Source organism: Carcharodon carcharias, chromosome 17, assembly GCF_017639515.1.
Source record: "Carcharodon carcharias isolate sCarCar2 chromosome 17, sCarCar2.pri, whole genome shotgun sequence".
Classification (NCBI taxonomy): Eukaryota; Metazoa; Chordata; class Chondrichthyes; order Lamniformes; family Lamnidae; genus Carcharodon; species Carcharodon carcharias.
In genome coordinates, this window is record NC_054483.1 from 84,961,608 (window position 1) to 84,980,602 (window position 18,995).

The 18,995-nt window shown below is 44.1% G+C and overlaps 1 protein-coding gene across 4 annotated transcripts in view; it reads left to right on the top strand.

The window, feature by feature from the left end:
* mki67 (marker of proliferation Ki-67) overlaps positions 1-10,683 on the top strand; it is a 60,098-nt gene extending 49,415 nt beyond the window's left edge. For all 4 annotated transcript variants that reach the window (XM_041209821.1, XM_041209820.1, XM_041209823.1 and 1 more), the window contains exons 14-16: positions 1,512-1,656; positions 5,554-8,949; positions 10,074-10,683. In XM_041209821.1, coding sequence (XP_041065755.1) covers positions 1,512-1,656; positions 5,554-8,949; positions 10,074-10,204 — 3,672 coding nt within the window. In that variant the 3' untranslated portion in view covers positions 10,205-10,683. The remainder of the gene's footprint in view (positions 1-1,511; positions 1,657-5,553; positions 8,950-10,073) is intronic.
* Positions 10,684-18,995: the final 8,312 nt, after the last annotated feature.

Below are 18,995 nucleotides of genomic sequence, written 5' to 3' on the forward strand. Positions count from 1 at the left end.
TGACACCAGCGTGTAAATAGGATTCTAATACAGAAGAGTTGTGCAGAATCTGCCTCTCTAATTCGTTATCTAAATCCCATGGCAAGACATTGACTTTATCTTCAGTTCTCTTCAGCTTTAGTCTCTCATCTGTTGCACCTGTACCAATAATCTTGCTATACATATAGCTTTGCTACTGTGCCTTCTCAGTTGGAAAATAAGTATAGCTGCTGGTTCCAAGTGACCTGCCACACTTTGCATACTGGAAAGAGAGTTGGGGGTGTCTCAAGGACATCCATTTAAGTATTACCTTTTACCTAGTTTAGCCTGTAAGCCTACTTTGCTGCATGATGATTAGGTGGGTGGAAATTTGGCCAAAATTCAGTTTTCTGTTTCAGAAACAAAACCTCGTGTTTATGCCCCTGCCCTTGAAATTGCTCCAATTTATGTCATTATCAAACACAATTTCAAGGTCGTTAATAGTAATTGGGCAACTTGATTTCTGGCATTTCATCATATGCTATTAAAACAATATAGTGTTATGATCTTGGTGGAGGCCAGTAATCTTTTTTATTTTTTATTTATTAAAAGAATGAAGCCATAAGATTTTTCCACATCAACAAAGCAAACACCAAATACTATATATCTTGTACTCTGCATCCAGAGTTAACATGAGTCAAACATGAATTAATAGGCAAATTGTGGTTGAATATGAACTATAAATTGCACATTAAATTGCAGATACAACCAAGACGAATCCTACAAATCCACTCGAATTTTGGTGACCATACTGTCACAAAATCCTTCAAACTCTGTCTTCCCCACGAAGAATTTCAGCCTCTCTCCTCAGAAGTAGTGTGACCCCCTGCTGACAGCAGCACACAACCAACCCGAATTTCATAGGCATGGACTTCACAAATGGCACAGGTCTGCAGAACCTGCTCAACTCGGTCTGGCTGGTGCAGATCCACCAAAGTTATGTTCCAGTAACCGAAACGCTATAGCAACTTACTGTCAGCTTCTGAATCTGGACTCTGACTTCTTCAGTCGTCTTCAACTTGTTTGTATTGCACGAGCGGGCTCATCAACTGTTATTGCCCGGCTTGGATTGATCGGTGTCCTTTTCTACCTTTTAAATAGGCTCAGTTTGCCAGAAGGTTTGGTTTCCAAGCCTCAGTTTGTTTTTATTTTTCTTAAATACTGGGAGGGTCAGTTTTCTTTCTATTTTTATTTGTTCTTTTCCTTTCTCAGTTCAGTTTCTGTTTTTAGTTTAGGGTTTGCCTCAAAAAAAATTTCAAGCTCCATATTGGTTGGAGTTAAAGTTGGCCTAAAGATGACTGACAAGACGGGTGCTTATGAACAGTTGATCCTTTGACTATGGTGAAATGCTTAAACTAGCTGATGTTTCTTTACATTTAAGTTAAAATTGAGTGGAGTGTTAATTAGGTATATGAAACATGAGTCTTTCGCAGACACTTTTGTTCTGAACAGCTTAGCTATTTTGTGAGTAAGTATCTTTTTTGCTTCATCAGGTGACTAGGAAGGGACAAGTTCAAGCCAAAAGTGTAACCTCTCCATCTTCCAAAGAAGAGTGCAAGCAAAGACCTAAGCAGCCTGAAGCTTCACAAACGGTTCCTGAGGATAAGCATGTTGAGTTTTCAAAGAGGGAAATAACTGGTAAGTTTTTTTAAAAATTGAATTATTATACAGTTATTATTTGGGCTAAATCTTCCATTTACCTGAGCATGTCACTCACTTGTAATACTTTTAATGAATTTCTAGGGAGTGAAATCTGATTTTAAACTTTTTCTAATAATTTTCCTAAATCCAGCAGATAAATGTTTTTTAAGCGTGAAGACCTCTCCCCTGATAGAAATAGTAGCCAACAACCAAAATATCAGCAAACCCAAGTTTCAATATCGAGAGTTCTGTCTTCAATTTCTTGGAATAGTTATCTCCTTTTCATGCATTACTACAGTTAGACCAGGTATTATGATCCAGTGCATCTATTTCACATCCATGAACAGCATTCTGTTGGTCTGCTGATTTCACCACACTCTGTAGTCACTCTCTTAGATCTTCAGTTCATTTGGAATCCATAACGTGCCAGACTTAAAGACCAGGGCTGGAAATTTACACAATCACCCTGCCCTGGTGATTGGCAGGTGGGGGGTGGAGGCGTAAGATCAGGTGGGATGGCTCTGGGCACTGTACCAATCGCCTACCTGCATCCACTGGTATTTTACCTGCTGTAAGCTAGATGTCAAGTAGACTGTCCTAAGGGCCTGTTCCCTGCACCACCGGTATTTTACTAGCAGTAGGTGGCACCCATATCATGTGCCAGCCTGAGGGTGGGGGTTCCCTCCTGTTTGGGCACCCTGTGCTCCACAAAGAGCAAGTGAAAAAAGCTGCCCCAGTTTGATGACCCTGCCACTAGCATTTCGATTGCTGCTGCTGCTCTGCCACCGCCTCTTCTCTCCCACCCCCCCCCCCCCCCCCCCCCCCCCCCCCCCCCCCCCCCCCCCCCCCCCCCCACCCCCCCCCCACCACCACCAACCAACTCCTTGCCAGGGCCTGCCCTGGCTAGCCTGCTGCACTTAACTTCACTGATCTCTGTCACTGGCTTGGTCCAGGATTGCTTCCAGTGGCGCTGCTGGGATCAAAAAGCTTCCAGACCCCTGAGCAGGCTGGTAGCTCATGGAGGCTGGACATCCTGCTTTGTGTGGTGTTGAATCCATGACCTCATGTAACTAATTGCTTTAGCCCTGCAAAATAGTGTTATGGCTTCCTGAGCTGGTGGAGGCTTACTCGACCCTGACTTTCCAGCTGCTGGGCAGGGCCCTGACTTCCACATTAAATTCCAGCCACGGTGTGGAAATGTGCAAAGCAGTGACTTAGAAATTGGCCATTTACTTTTGGAACTTCAATTCATATGCAGCCCAGATTTAATACTAGGCGTGAATTCATTTCATAATTGTCAACATCCGTCACTGTAAGCACAGTTGAAGAGCAAATTGATTTGGTTTTGAACAGATCATTGCATACTGTTTATTTTTGGGAAGAATAATCTAAATTGGATTGGCTTAATTTTTATTTTTATTTTGGGATGTGGGCATCACTGGCTGGGCCAGCATTTATTGCCCATCCTTAATACCTCCTGAGAAGATGGTGGTGAGCTGCCTTCTTGAATCGCTGCAGTCCATGTAATGTAGATATACCCACAGTGTTGTTAGGGAGGAAATTCCAGTGTTTTGACCCAGCGACAGTAACAGAATGGCGGTGTCGTGTTGTTGGAACTGCGTTCATCCAGGCAAGTGGAGAGTATTCCATTACACTCCCGAGCTGTGCCTGGTAAGATGGTGGACTGGCTTTGGGGAGCCAGGAGGTGAGTTTCTGCAGAATTTCCAGCCTCTGACCTGCTCTTGTAACAGTATTTATATGGCTGGTCCAGTTCAGTTTGTGGTCAGATTATTATCTGAATGGCTATAAATTGAGAGATGGGAGTGTTCAACGAGACCTGGCTGTCCTTGTATACCAGTCGCTGAAGGTAAGCATGCAAGCGCAGCAGGTGGTAAAGAAGGCAAATGGTTGGCTGGCCTTCATAGCCAGAGGATTTGAGTACAGGAACAGGGATGTCTTGCTACAATTGTACAGGGACTTGGTGAGACCAAACCTGGAATATTATGTGTTGTTTTGGTCTCCTTATCTGAGGAAGGATGTACCTGCTATAGAGGAAGTGCAGCGAAGGTTCACCTGACTGATTCCTGGGATGGCGGGATTGACATATGAGGAGAGATTGAGTCGATTAGGATTAATATTCGCTGGAGTTCAGAAGAATGAAGGGGGATCTCATAGAAACCTATAAAATTCTAACAGGACTAGACAGGGTGGATGCAGGAAGGATGTTCCTGATGGTGGGGGAGTCCAGATTCAGGGGTCACAGTCTGAGGATATGGTGTAGACCATTTAGGACTGAGATGAGGAGGACTTCACCCAGAGAGTGGTGAACCTATGGAATTCGTTACCACAGAAAGTAGTTGAGACCAAAATATTGTATGTTTTCAAGAAGGAGTTAGATATAGCTCTTGGGTGAAAGGGATCAAAGGGTATGGGGAGAAACTGGGAGCAGACTATTGAGTTGGATGATCAGCCATGATCATAATGAATGGCAGAGCAGGCTCGAAGGGCTGAATGGCCTACTCCTAGTTTCTGTGTAACCCCCACAGAATGTTGATAATGGAGGATTTGGCGATAGTAATGCCATTGAACGTCATGGGGAGATGGTCATTGCCTGGCACTTGTGTGGTGTGAATGTTACTTGCTACTGATCAGCCTAGCTTCTGTGTTGACACTGTTGAGTTTCATTGCCAGAGTGACTAGTTAACTGCATGCATCTAGTGAGGGAAGTAGTAATTTTGGATGTGCATTAGGCCAATGTGTGCACTCACATGGAAATTCCATTTGTGTCATAATGGTCAGAAAGCGTCTGATCTCTTTCTGACTACACAATTGCACCCCTTTTTTCTGGAATAGTCTGCAGCTTTGACAAATTGAAGACTGCTCCTGTTATGCTGTTGGGAGGGTGGGGTTGGAATTGAGCATAAGGCCCATTTTTTTTGAAACCATGGTCTCCTTTATCAGGTTCAAACCTTTATTTATCTTAGATCCCCCAATTAATGGGGCTTATAAAATGGAAAAAAAATTCATAATCAGGTGCTCATCAAGAAGTTTAACTCATTCTTTTGAAGATCATCTGATGTTAAAATGCTTGCAGTATACTTGATGAAAGGTTGCACCTACATTTGTACACTTGTCTGACACAACTTTTTCCGTCGTCAGAACATTTGATCTTCCAGTCAGGTAGCCTGAAAATTAATTTAATTTTCCTGCTAATGTGGGATCTTAATCTAATTATATGTATATGTCAGCCTTAAAATAGTAAAGCCAATCGAATAAATCCATGTCTTTATCCATGTGTATGTAATGTAAGAATTAGTAAACATGAAGTTAGTTTTTTCTTGTGTAGTTTTAGTCTCATTGAAACCTATAATATGTTGTTCTAAAGTTGTTGAACTCTAATGTGTTAATAAATGCAGCTAGCTTTAGATAGGCACAAATGTCTCATTTTAGATAAGGCTATGGATTCCACCACTTCTTTAGTCCTTTTGCCTAAGAGTCAAAACGGTTTCAGGCTCTTGTCCCACTCCACAGACTTGTACAAAATCTAGCCTGATATTCCAATGCAGTGGAAATCCTGTTTTTTTTTTAGATGCCATTTAAATCAAGGTCTTGTCGTCTGCTCAGCTGGACATTAGAGACCCCATGGCACCACTCTGAAGATCAGTAAAGTTTCCTCTGTCCTGGCCGGTATTTACTCCCAACTAGCATTGCTAGAGCACAGATCTGGCTGTTGTTACATAGCCGTTTGTGGGACCTTGCTGTGTACAATTTGGCTGCCATATTTCCTGCATTGCTATAGTAACTACACTTCAAAAACACTTAGAACGTCCCAAAGAGCCTTACGACTGAGCTTGTGAAAGGAGTTATATAAATACAAGTTTTTTTTCTTTCCAGAATCTAAAGATGAACAAGCTGCAGTGAACAAACTGACCCCAACAACGAGGCAATCTTTAAAAGAAAGGACTGGTGCCGACGAATCCCCAACAACAATAAATGCCACACCAAACAAGAATGGATGTTCAATTGAATTTGCAGAGGAAGTAAGCAAAATGGCTTCAACGAGGAAATCGTTAACAAGGGAGAAAATTGATGATGATGTGAAAATGTCACTTATGCCTAACAAAACTACAGGCAGGAAAGAATCTCCCCATGAACAAAGTGAGGAAGTAATTGTGTTGAAACCACAGAGATTGTTGAAAGAAAAGGATAAAATTCAAAAGATTGAATTGGAAGAATTGCCTGTCTCAACAAAAGGGAAGAAAAATTACAATGTTCAAGATGCTGATGTGAAAATGCCACTTACACCAAACAAAACTACAGGCAAGAGAGAATCCCATGAACAGAATGAAGGAGTAATTGTGTTGAAGCCACAGACGAGAGGATCATTGAAAGATAAGGGTGAATTTCAAAACATTCCCAATGTTGAATTGAAAGGATTGCCTAGCTTAATAGCAAAGGACACCACATCAAGTAAGAATGAATCTCAAGGTAGAACAATTGAGGAAATTAACAAGCTGGTCTCACCCATAATTAAACCATCGAAAGGGAAGATGAAAGTCCAAAATGTCCAGAGCAACGAGATGACAGAATTATTCACACTTGGCAAAACTACACCAGACATGAAAGGATCTCAAAATGGGCAGATTAATGAAGTAGATGAAATTACTTCAGTAAAGGAATCATTAGAAGCCAAGAAGGAAGCCCAAAATATTCAAGAAGTTGAAGTAATAAGTCCACCTACTTCAGCAAAGACCTCCACACAAGATAGGAAACCAATTCCAGTGGCCCAAATTGAAGTGGTGCATACAACTTTAAGAGAGAGACCACAAAGAAGAAAGAAAGAAACTGAAAATATCCAAGTTACTGAAGTGAAAAAATCACCTGCTGTAACAAAGACCTCAAATGTAACGCAAGAAAAGGAGAACGTTGAAAATGTTGAATCAGGGATAATGAAAAATGGATGTGCATCACCAAAAACCTGCATTAAAGACATAGAAGAGGTTAAAGATCATCCAGTTGAAGATGCAAAAGTACTCACTAGAATAGGAAGAGCACAGAGAAGAAAGAATATAAACATTGAGGAAACAGAGGCACATAAACCACCTGGAACAACAAATGGGTACACAAGGAAGAGACGTGATCGCTGTGCATCTGTTGAGAACATAAAGGAATCAATTGGCTCACAAGGTAGTTTAAGAGATCAGGAAGAGGTTGCTAAAGCAGGAGTAAATTCTGACCCAGAGCAATCTGAGAGAAACGGAGTAAAGACTGAAAACGTAAAAATACTTGCAAAGAAAGACCTGGTTAGCTCTAAATCTAGATCCGCACGAGGAAGGAGAGGAATTAAAGACTTGTTTTTGGAAGAAGTTAGTCAGGATTCTGTTCCAGCAAAGAGATTGCGAAAAGAGAAAGAATTGGATGAAGCTCCAAGTAAAACTGTAAACTGGGATTCTAACATTGCATCTTCCAAAGTAGCAGACTGTACAGTCGAGACATTACAAGAGGCACTTAATAGAACCGAATTGCCTATATTTGAAAAGAGGTCACGAAGAGGAAAAGCTGCAAAAAAGGAAGTAAATCTGCAAGTTTCACCGGTATCAATAGAAACGTCAAGAACAGCAGAATCTGAGCATACAAACAGCAAGGGAATTACTGATGCATATATACCCCATGAATCAGCTGAACAGAAAGGAAGGCCAAAACGGAACAAAACTGATGTTTCACGTGAAACACAAGCATTCACTAAAAACGATAAATACGAAGATGCCGAAAATACCAATGAAGGAATACCTGTAATGAAAAAGACTAATCATACTGAATCAGTCTTAAAACTATCACCTACACCAATAAAAAGATCACTGAGAGGGAAGGGTGGACAGAAAGTAACTCAAATTAAGGAAGAGCATGTTAAGGAATTGCCTTCTAGAAATTCAAAAAGAAACACAAGAGGGCAGAAATTAATGGCAACGACTGGTGAAGAACCACATGTTTCAGTAAGGGGAGCTTTAGGGAAAGAAGACGAACATAAAATGGCCATGCCTTCATCAAGGGCAATGAAGAAAGACAAGCAAACAAAGGAATTGCTGGTTGAATGTGAGGCTGTACCAGAACAGCAGCAGTGTGTGGCTACAGTTGATGCACAATTGGATACTGCAAGCAAACAGGTGTTAGTGCAAGAAATCAAACCAATTACTCAAAAAGGCAAAAGTAAAGTTTGTCAGCGGGCAAAGGCCTCACCTAAAGGAGCTGTTGCTTGCCTGTCAAATGTTGACATTGCTGTCGGAGGAATGGCTGTGCAAGAGAAGAGAAGACATTTGAATGTCTCTGGTAGCAGTGAAGTGGTTGATTATTCAGAAATACCAAGTAACACTCAAGCTATGAAGCGAACAGGAGATGCTGAAGTGACGAGCAGTACTAAGAAAATGGATGTGACATCTCATGAATATGAAATCAAAGAGAACACTCGACCGAAGAGAGGTGTTGGAAAAGGAAGGTCTGCAAAGACTGCAACAGAAAGTGAAATGGAAAGTTTAGTTATTGATACCGCAGAGGAAATTGCAGAAAGATTGAATTTGCCTAAGAGGGCTTCAAAAGCATCTACTGAGTTTAAAGATGCTCAGAAAACAAAATCTGAAGGCAAAAAACTGCCTGAGACAGCTATTAGTAAATGCAGTAAAAGGAAAATTGTAAAGGAAGATGCTGCATCCGTTGTGCAAGCAATTTCAGAGGAAGGGCTACAAATTGAGAAAGAAGTGGTTGATCCTGTTAAGGCCCCCAGAAAAGGTGGCCATGGAATGGTTAAAAGAAATACTTCAGCTGTAATCAATCAGGAGTTAAACATGGGTGTAACTGAAAAGAAACAGGTAATAGTAAGTTCAGCCAACAAAGCTGAAAAGGGCAAGAAAGCCAGAAGAGAACAAAACTGCTCTGACAAGGAAACTGCTATTACTGAAGTAGAGAAAGGTGAATTGATAGATAAAAAAGGGAGGAGAGCTAATCTTGAAGCGCGAACAACTGGCGATGAGAATATACAATCCAGGAAAGTTGAGGTTGAAGATAAAGGCAAAGAACAAAAGACGAGTTTCCTGCCAGTGGAATCCTCAAAACCAGCTAGGAGGGCTACAAGGTCTAACAAATCTTGTGAAGTTGCAACAGCAGAGCCAATTTCAGTTCAACCACTTGCTAGTGCGTCGCTTAAACCAGCATCCTCATGTCCCTCAAAAAGAACCCTCAGAGGAAAGCGTGTTATTGCAGAAACCTCCGATCTATCTCCTAAAAAATCAAAAATAGGTAAGAACTTATTTTCATTTGCTTATAAAACATTTAGTAAAAAATTCAAAATAAAGCCTGCATTACAAATTTTTGATGCTTTAAAGCTGCACATAAATTGCTTTTAATTCATTAATAAAGTTATCTGGCAATAGTGAGTGTAACTATATGCACTGCCCCTCCTCATTTATCATTCTACTAGGAGGCAAAAGCAGGTTTTATATCGGTTTAACATTGGGAAGTGCTGGCTGGTTTCAGTAGTTTTAACTTCAATTCCAGTTTGAATTCCATTTTGATCTACACTGGCTTACAATACTTATTTCACACAATTGCCTTTGTCTTTATTGTGTCACTTAGTAGATCAGACCGGTGCATCTTATGGTTTCATTAGAAATTCTCTGACTTAATCGTCCATGTTATAAGAACATAAGAAATAGGTGGAGAAGTAAGTCATAACGGCCCATTGACCATGCTCTGCTATTCACAAGATCATGGTTAAGCTTCTACATCAAATCCTATACATCTCCAATACCCATACTTCTCTTTGAATATACTGAATGACCCAGCACCCACAACCCTCTAGTGTAGAGAATTCCAAAAATTCATTAAAGAAATTTCTCCTCATTTTGGTCCTAATTGGCCAACATCTTACGCTGAGACTGTGATCACTAGTTCTAGAATCTCCATTCAGGGAAACGGCCTCTTAGGATCTACCCTGTCGAGCCCTATATATACTAGGGAAAATATTGTTTCAATGATGTCACCCTATTTTTCTAAATTTCAGAGTATAGGCTTCTGTCTGTCATAAGCCCTCTTATCCCGTGCATCAAACTATTGCATCTCTGTTGCACCCCTTTAAGGGAAGCATCTCCTTCCTTAGCCAATATAATTTACCGACCTACCTCCACCAACCTGAACCTGGGTAATTGGCTTTGTTTAAATGTAAGTCCTTAGCTTTGGACTTAATTACATCTCTATCAAACTTGATATGAAAGTCATCATATGATCATGCTCTCCCGGAGGTTCCTTTACTATATGATTACTAATCAACCCTTTCACATTATACAATGCTAGATATTGTTTATGTATATCACTGGTGTTTTAAAATTTGGGTTTTCAGTTAAATTCTGAATTTCACATTACAGAAAAGGAGACTGGAAAGGTAACGACCCACAGCAGAAAAATGACGAAAGCAGCTGTGAATGCAAAAAAGGCACTTCCTGTCACACCACAACCAGCCAAGCCAACTGGGCGTTCTACTAGATCCCGAAAATAGAGAACCCTACATCCAGTCTTTTCTTATAAGCCATCTGCATGTAGATTGTAGAAATTGCATTTCATTGGCCCTTTTGATTTTCCTACTTTTTTGTTTGCTTTTGGCATGGGTGAGCTTATGACATACTGTACAATTTGTTCAGTAAATTGCTTGTGGCAGTCTGTGGAAAAAGAATATATTAATGCTGTATTGGAATTTTGGTAGAAGGACCAATGTTTTTGTGATTTTTTTTAAGTTTAAAATTTTTAAGTTTATAGCTGGTGGGGATAAATATGAAGCAATTATCAATTCATGAGCAAAGTGTTAATTGTGAAGATGTAAACTCCAAACTATGAAAGTCTGGGGTTTTTTTTTTTGCTTCCTTTTAAGTATCTGCATCAAGGTTTGGAATTGTACATTGATAGAAAAAATGCATTTTTATACTCTCTAAATTCTTGTTGCAAGAGATTTAAATTTAGCAATAAATTTTGTATATTGTATTCCTGGTCTTGCATCTAGATTTTCCTTTTAAAATGAGACGGCATTTCAATAGATTTAAACTGCTTTGTTTAAAAAAAAAATCTGTCCTTATCTTGCTCAGCTGAATGTGTCATTACAATGGCATGGATGTCCCAACATTATTTAAAGGAATCATGCAGTACTTACAAGTTTGTTGCTGGATTATTTCTTCTGGCTGCTGGTCAACTTGTAAGCACTTTTGGAGGTTCTCTTGATGGTTGATGTTTTATTCTGCTACATGGTGTGGCTTGGCTAGACTTAGTGTCCTATTTGTGCCATTTAAAATATTCTGGTATAAGGTTGCTTCCAAGTACAGGAGGACTGGTAGGGCTTACTCTGAGAATTGAACATGATTGGGGAAAAGAGAAAGGCCACACAGGGCAAGACAAGCTGCAAGAAGCAGACTGCACAGCTGGAGGCCAAAACTGTGGAGTGTCTGAAGGGAGCAATTCTGTTAGCTCAGTTTCAGCAAGGACCAGGGGCATGCAGGTGCATTGTTTCACCAAGAAGCAGTTACTGAAATCTGTCAACTGCTGTAGTCTCAGCAGGGTAAGGACCCTATTTCCTATGGTGTCAAGTGGACTCGCTTTGAATTTTTTTATTCCACTCTCTTCTTTCAGGCTACTGCTGAAGATAAAAGTTATCTCATTCTGCAGTGCATGACTAAAACAGAGGTGACCGAGGCTCTCTAATGGGAGAAGTATGTCTCATTCCCATTTGTCAAAGACGAGCTCAAAGTTTTACTCATTGCAAACTTTTCTGGGAAAGGTAACATTGACTGAAAACTCATCTGAAGTTTGCCATTTTTATTCACAAGGGAAATTCATTCTGTTTCCTCTGTCTGCAGCTTTCCTGTGACCACAGGCAGGTGAATGCCTACTATCCTATGTCTGATCAGGCACTTGCACACCATGTGTACAATGAAAAAGCATGTTGTCACAAGGAACATAAAGTGGATCATTGGTCTCAAACAATGTCCAGGCCACTCTGAAAGAGCCCTGTAGTATTCAGCTAAGTGGGCAGAGAGATTTGTGGTAGCATGCAGCACAATCTGTCCAGTATGAGAACAGCACCAATCAGGTGGCAAACTCAATGGAAGTTGCAGTTATAGTCCCTTTCTGCCAAGGCTCCACACAATTAGATTATGCATGAGTAATAACCTCAGCTGTTTCCACGTTCACCATTACTTGCACACTTTCCTCTCTTGCTGCCCATCACATCATCCTCTTTCCAGCAACACTTATTCATACCTCCCTCAGTTTACTTCATTAAGTTCAAAATCAAATGCAAAGTTAAATCCAAATTAACCAAGTGAATCACTAATATATGGTAAATGAAACAAATCACCCTTGGTGTTTGCCTTCTGTGTCTACTTATCTAGTCCTCTAATGAGATATTTCCCCAGTGGCTGGAGAAGAGGAAGTGGAAGGCTGCTGACATTCAATCAAGACTTTAGATGACAGTGAAGGATGACCTTAAGTAGCTTTGGAACTGGGGGGCCTGGCTATAGACTGCATAGGCTGCAGTAAATGGGCTGACAGGCAAGAGCACTGGTGGGAGTGACAGATGGAAGCAGGAATGCTGTCACCCTGATCCTCTTCAATGGAATCACTGACGCTTGCCTGGGGCAGTGCCTCAACAATCCTAGTGATCTTCTGGAGGACAGATTGCTGGGCTGTTATGTCCCTGTCATCAGTGGCATATGGAACCATGATGGTAGTAGTCTGGGCTTCCATCAAAGCTCTTTATATTTCCGTCACAGCAATCTAAGCTGCAAAGCAAGCAATCTAATATTCCATTAGTCAGAACTTGGATATTGCTGAAAGACATTTTTTTGTCCAAGCTTTTTGTCTTGCATTCATCAGGGAAATCGGCAAGAAAATGCCAATGTCAGGGGAAACAACAAATTTATATTGTATCTGAAGAGTGCTGATTGGTTGGCAAGTGGACTCTGGTAGAGGCTATGGGGAGTGCACGAGTTGATAGTAACTGGTAGTTAACTGCCGAGCATTGTTTGAAATTTAAACCAGGCAGTTTGACTCTGGTCAAGACATTGCCCTAGGAAATAAACCAGTGAAAGGCTGTCACTTATTTTGTTAGCTGAAGCAGGTGCAATATGTGTACATGTTCTTTCTGTGTGCAAAGGGCCCTGTGTATTAATATATATATATAGCTTACAGTGCACACAAATGTCTCACACTGCAAACACAACGACAATCTTAAATTGGTTGTCAACATAATTCTTAGCACACAGGATTATTTAGCAAATGTTGTCCAATCGCAGCCTACAAGTGATATTTGTCACTAACAATGCTGCCATCAAACCAAAAAGATGTTCTGCCTATCACACAAATGAGTAATGTGGTGTATCAATTTCAGTGCCAGTGCGATACTAAGTATGTAGGCCATACAGTCCAAAGACTGATGGATCATAAAACAGCAAGTCCTTTCTGCTGTTTGCAATGGGCAAGGTACAGGTCATACCCAACCAACCTGTGTTTGTAAAACTCAAAAGACTGTCCAAAATTAAATGTGATTCTGCGATTGGACAACATTTGCTAAATTATCCTTGGTGTGCTAAGAATTATGCTGATGACCAATTTAAGATAGCCGGGCTCACAGTGTGCCGTATTTGCATGCGTTGAAAGTGACATATATTAGTATACAGGGCCCTGTTCTTTGCAGACAAGACATGTACACACATTGCACCTGTTTCAGCTAAACAAAAAAAGACAGCCATTCGCTGGTTCATTCCCCAGGACAATGTTTTGACCAATTAGAGTCAAGCTGTTTTAAATTTTCAAACAATGTTTGGCAGTTAATTATCAGTCTCCATCAACTAGTGCATTTGAATGACCACCTCTACTAGAGTTCACTTACCAACCAATCAGGACTCTTAACAGTATGCATTTGTTGTTTCCCCTACATTGGCATTTTCTTGCAAATTGCCCTGACGAGTGGAAGCTGAAAAGCTTTGACAAAAAATGCCTCTTTTTTTCAGTGGGTGGAATTTTCCGAGCCTGTGGCGTGTGTGATAGATGGTGTGTGCAGAAAATATGGTGCGACCTGCTTCACAACGGCGTGAAGGCAGGGCATGATCATCCACTCAATCCACCGGCTGTGAACCGCGTTTCTCACCATCGGTGGGCAGGGAGCTAATTGTAATACATCATATAATTAGAAGGCCATCCTGCCTGGCTCTTGGAGCCCCGCCGTATTGTCCGTCGGGAAAGCAAGCTGACGTGTTTCAAAACAGCACGCAGGTGGTATGCACTTGGCGGCCTTCACTTTGGGGGAATTGAGGTGAGTGAGCAGCAGTGTTGTCCACAGCTTTCCTGTTGTTTACTGGCCTCTAGGGTGCAGGGGCAACTGATACCTGGCCCCGGAGGTGACTGTTGGAGGGGCAAGTGCTGGCCAGCTTTGGAGTTGACTGTTGTCAGTGGTGTGGTGGGGAGTCAGGTGTTGCCCTGGTGCTGCATCCTGCGCACAGCCAATCGAGTTGGGGACCAGGGTTAGCAAGGGAAGTGGCCACACATTAAGGATACCTGAATAAACTGACCATGTCTCTGCAACTGGGACAGATCAGGCGTAGCCACAGTGATATGATTGGAAGTCGGGCTTCTAGCCTGCCTCCCCATGCAAGCAATGCGGTGGCACCAAGTGCCCCAAACCTTACCCTCTGCACTCCCACCCTCAACCCATCCAACACACTTAAAATCCACCACCACCTAATTGGACCGCAGAGCAGTTGGATTACACCCTTTGTACAATCTCCTTGTCAATGCTGGCCATGTAGCAGTCATTGATGGAGGCGCTCACAGCCCCTTGCAATCTCAGCATCCTGGTTTGGACCAGTGTCCTCCATGTCTCAGGTTGACAGGGCAGCCATGCAGCGCACTCATCTCTGGCCATCCGAGGTTAACCAGCACTCTGGGAAGCATTAAAGGCGGTCACACAGGGCCAGGAAAGGTGCTAAGTACAGCCGTGATATCCACATCTCTCTCTCTCTCTCGTGCTGCAGGAGGACCATGTCAGGATCATGGATCCTGATGACCTACAGAGACTGTAGAGGATGGAGGAGAGAGCGGCTGAGGCTCCTGGCCGCGCAAAGATAAGAGCAGCAATCTCATGAAGAAGAGGCAGCAGGGGCTCCTGCACACGCTGCCAAGAGCAACAGTGAGCCGTGGCTGGTCAGTGCCCAGCAACATTCAGAGTCTATATGTGCTGCCTGCCATTCCTGCAGATGACTGAGAACCAGTGTGCTCACGACGGCATATATCTAGGGACCTGGTGGCTCACATCTGCCACTTACTGCAGGACTTGGCGCCAAGGGGACATGGAGGGCATCCACTGCCATTGGCTGTGAAAGTGACCGCGGTGCTCAATTTCTATGCCAGTGACTCCTTTCAGGGCTGCACAGGTGATCTCTGTGGGATTTCACAATCCGCCACCTACAAATACATTCATGCAGTCACTGATGCCATCTTCTCCATGGCACACAATTTTGTGCATTCCACTCAGGACAGGGACAGCCAGGATGCAAGGATCATTGGATTTGCCCTGATCTCGGGATTCCCACAGTTGCAGGGTGCAAGTGACTGCACTCATGTGGTGCTCAGGTCTCCATCGCTACGCTCAGTGGACTTCATCAACTGCGAGGGCTTCCACTCACTGAATGTGCAGCTGGTGTCTGATCACAAGAAACGCATGCGCACAGTTTCCAGTAAGTGTGCACGTTGCCTACATCCTGAGTCGCTCACAGATCCCTGCAGTCTTCCAACATCCACAGAGGCTGCAGTGTTGGCTCCTAGGGGACAAAGGCTACCTGCAGAGGCTGTGGCTGATAACACCCACGCAGTGGCCTCAGACTGCTGCAGAGCAGCGCTATAATGAGGCTCATGCAGCAGCTCACAACTTAGTGGAGCAGACCGTCGGGATGTTGAAGATGCGGTTCTGGTGGAGCCCTGCAATACAGTCAGCAGCGGGTGTCATGCATCATTGTTGTCTGCTGCATCCTTTACAACCTGGCACTGCAACGGGGAGAGGAGCTGGCTGAGGAGGAGTGGAGGAGCTGCACGTCTCCTCCAATGCGGAGGACGCTGATGAAGGTGAGGGGGGTCCTCGGTGGTGATGAGGCTCTCGCACTGGCTAGATGAGGCAGGCGCACTCAGGAGGCCCTCATAGCTGCCAGATTTGTTGAGGATAATAACGACGTGTAGTGAGGTGTCCCATAGATCCTCACATTGTAGTTGTGAGCGTTTTGACTCCAGTCTGGCTTATGGCAGCGTCAACACCCTCTGAGAATGCTCACAACATGGAGATGCAGTGGAGGCCCCTAATAGTCACTCGATCGCAGGAGGATGATGACAACATGCAGTAAGGACACTCCATGGATCTTCACATGGCCTCTGAGAATGTCTGACTCCTGTCTGGCCAAGGGTAGCTCGCTTGCGCTCCATGATCAGGGCCATCTCAAAGATGCAGCCATGAAACCTTGGACTCATCTGATGCTGTGTCCGCCTTCCGCACCTCAGCCCTTCAGGAGCTGGTGCACAGTATCACTGGTCACAGATGCTGGTGTGATGGGCGGCAGCCCCACTTTGAAGGTGCTGAGAGTACACAGAGAGAATGAGAGAACCCTATGGCGCCTGCCCACTACATTCTGGCGGTAATGACCAGCACTGCCGAGGTGCAGGCATCAGTAATGTTTCCAGGGAGTGTGAGGCTGGACCATCACTGCGTCCTGAAGGCCATACAGAGCACAGGGAAGAAGCCCTGGATGGAGACACCTGCCTTTTATCTTGTACAGAAAGGTTTCACACCTGAGTGACAACACTGTTCATTAGAACAAGGAGCCACAGGCAGGGAGACATTCTTAGGACTTTATTGACAATAGCGAACAACATGTACAAGTGATCAATAGCCACGCCCAGGCTGTGCAACTACTTTTACTTAACTTTGCTAACCCTGCCGCTACATCTTGGTGCTCCCCGGACATCCACAGTAGAGGCAGAGGCAGCCTGCTGACTGTGACGCCCTTTGGCGGGCGTCCTCTGGAGGACTGAGATTTGGTGGGCCACGGCCTTCTTTTGTCGTCCTGCTGTGTGGCAGTGGCAGCCTGTGAAGCTGGAGCTGCGGAGGTCACAGGAAGAGGGAATTCTGATAGGCCAGTCATTCCAGAGTCACCTGGATGGATGACCACGGATCGTGCTTCTGCTGATTCTCCTCCCTATGGGTGCCAGAGGGCCCCTGGCTGACTAACTGAGCGGAAGGGGTAGTTGGAATGAGATCAAGCTGCCCAGCACCCCTCTCGCGTACACACCGTTGGAGGCCTACCATGGTATCAGTGAAGGAGTTAAGCCCTGCAGCAGTGCAGGAATGAAGTCCTGGACCAAGGTTTCCATGGCAGTTGCCATCCTGCCAGTGTTGACCTCGGTGCGTTGCAATGCCGATGCTATCACCTCAGCCTGAAGATGGACGGACTCCTCCATCGTGCCTTGCAATCTGAGGAGTGCCCTAGCCATCCCTTGCTGATGTTCCCGAGCTTGCCTTTGCAACTCCAGGAACTGTGACATGACCGAGTCCAGAGAGTTTTCAGACTCAGCAACGTTCCTCCAAGTGCCAGGGACCTGAGAAGTCCTTGCCTCCGCCAGCTGTGGATCAGAATGTGCGATGTGCTCACCAGATTGTGGTCCTGAGGCTACTTTAAAGCTAGATCCCACTGAGGTGTGTGTCTCTGTGCTGGTGGAGGATGTGGGTGAGCACTGTGATGGGACTACAGGGAACATGCCTTCAGATTCCCCTTCAGAGGTTTCTTTGGAGGTTGCCTGGAGGCTCTGGGTCATGAACTACATCTGCTGCTTCCCAGATGTGCCTATGAAAGCAAGAGGAGATAATTAGTGCATGGCAGTGGCCTGTAAAAGAGGACACATCACTCACGGCATGGTTGCCTGATTGGTGTTGTACTGCTGGATCGTCACTTGGTAGTGCAGTGACGACCTCTCTGTCAGTACAGGACCGTTCCTCGTCATCGCCGGCCAGCTGTATGGCTCTGTATTCTAATTCTGTCAGGACTTTGATTTCCAGCATCCCTCCACCTGTCTGTGACCTTTCCCTCCTGTGGTGTGCCAGTTTGTCCTGCATGGATAGAGATGGGGAGAGTGTATCAGGATGCCGCCAGCCAGATGATGAGTATGCCTGACTATGTGTGGTTGGTGAGTGATCCCATGGATAGGATGAAGACAATGACGGTGATGTCCCTTGCAATGACAGTGAGTGAGGGCTCTGTGGAAGTGTGTTGGTCTTGTGAGTGTGTGAGTTGGGAGTGATGAAAAGAGTGACTTACCCTGGCGGAATGGAGGAGATCATTCATACTTTTGTGGCACTGGGTGGCTGTCCTCCTCTGCAGGGCATTTATGCTGACCACCGCTGCCTCCCAAGCTGGGTTGGGGACTGCTGCCCATCCTGTGGCCAGAGAGATGTGCAGCACATCTCGGTAGGCCTCCATAGCATCCAGCAGTCGCTTGAGGGACCCGTTGTTGAAGCAGAGGGCTGCAGCCTTTTTTACTTTGTTGGTCATGTCTCCCAGGCAGCGGTGGTGAGCTGGTGGCAATGAGTGTTTTGCTGGTGGCTTCCTTTTAAAACTGGAGGCTGGTATGATGCAACAGTGGGGTGACGATGGGCATGCGAATGAAAGCCATGGAAACAGTGTGTTTCATGGGAGTGAGTAAATAATGAAGCAAGCTAGGGATGATATGGCGTGAAAACCCGCCATTTTCATTGCTGGCTAGGACTGCATTTTACAAGCCTGCTGCCACACTTAGTGCAATTCTGGAAAAATTTCATCCAGCAATACAGAAGTTCAGCATCAGGTGCTGCATGATGGTGAGTTCCACGGATGCCTAATGGAAGTGACTGTTGCCCTTAAGCGATTGGAACATGACATCACTAGAAAGAAAGTGTGTCAATGTGATCCAGGTTTCATTTCACTTGGTTTCAGCAGAGTACACATGCACAGTTCTGATGTCTTCAAGTTTTATGCCTCTGTATAAATGTTCCTATGTGCCTAGTCTCAATAAATGAACCCATAGTGTGCTTGCACCATCCCTTATGAGCATGGTGTGCAGCAGTGGTTCCTTCTAAGCAACATGGTGCTCAGCCGGGCAGCAAGATTATGCACTGGTATGACATGGTGAACAGTCTTGGATCATGCTACATGACATGAGATGACCACAACGAAGCTGCAGCATTGGAGAGTGTTGAAATCGCAGCATGATGACAGCACAGAAAAGCT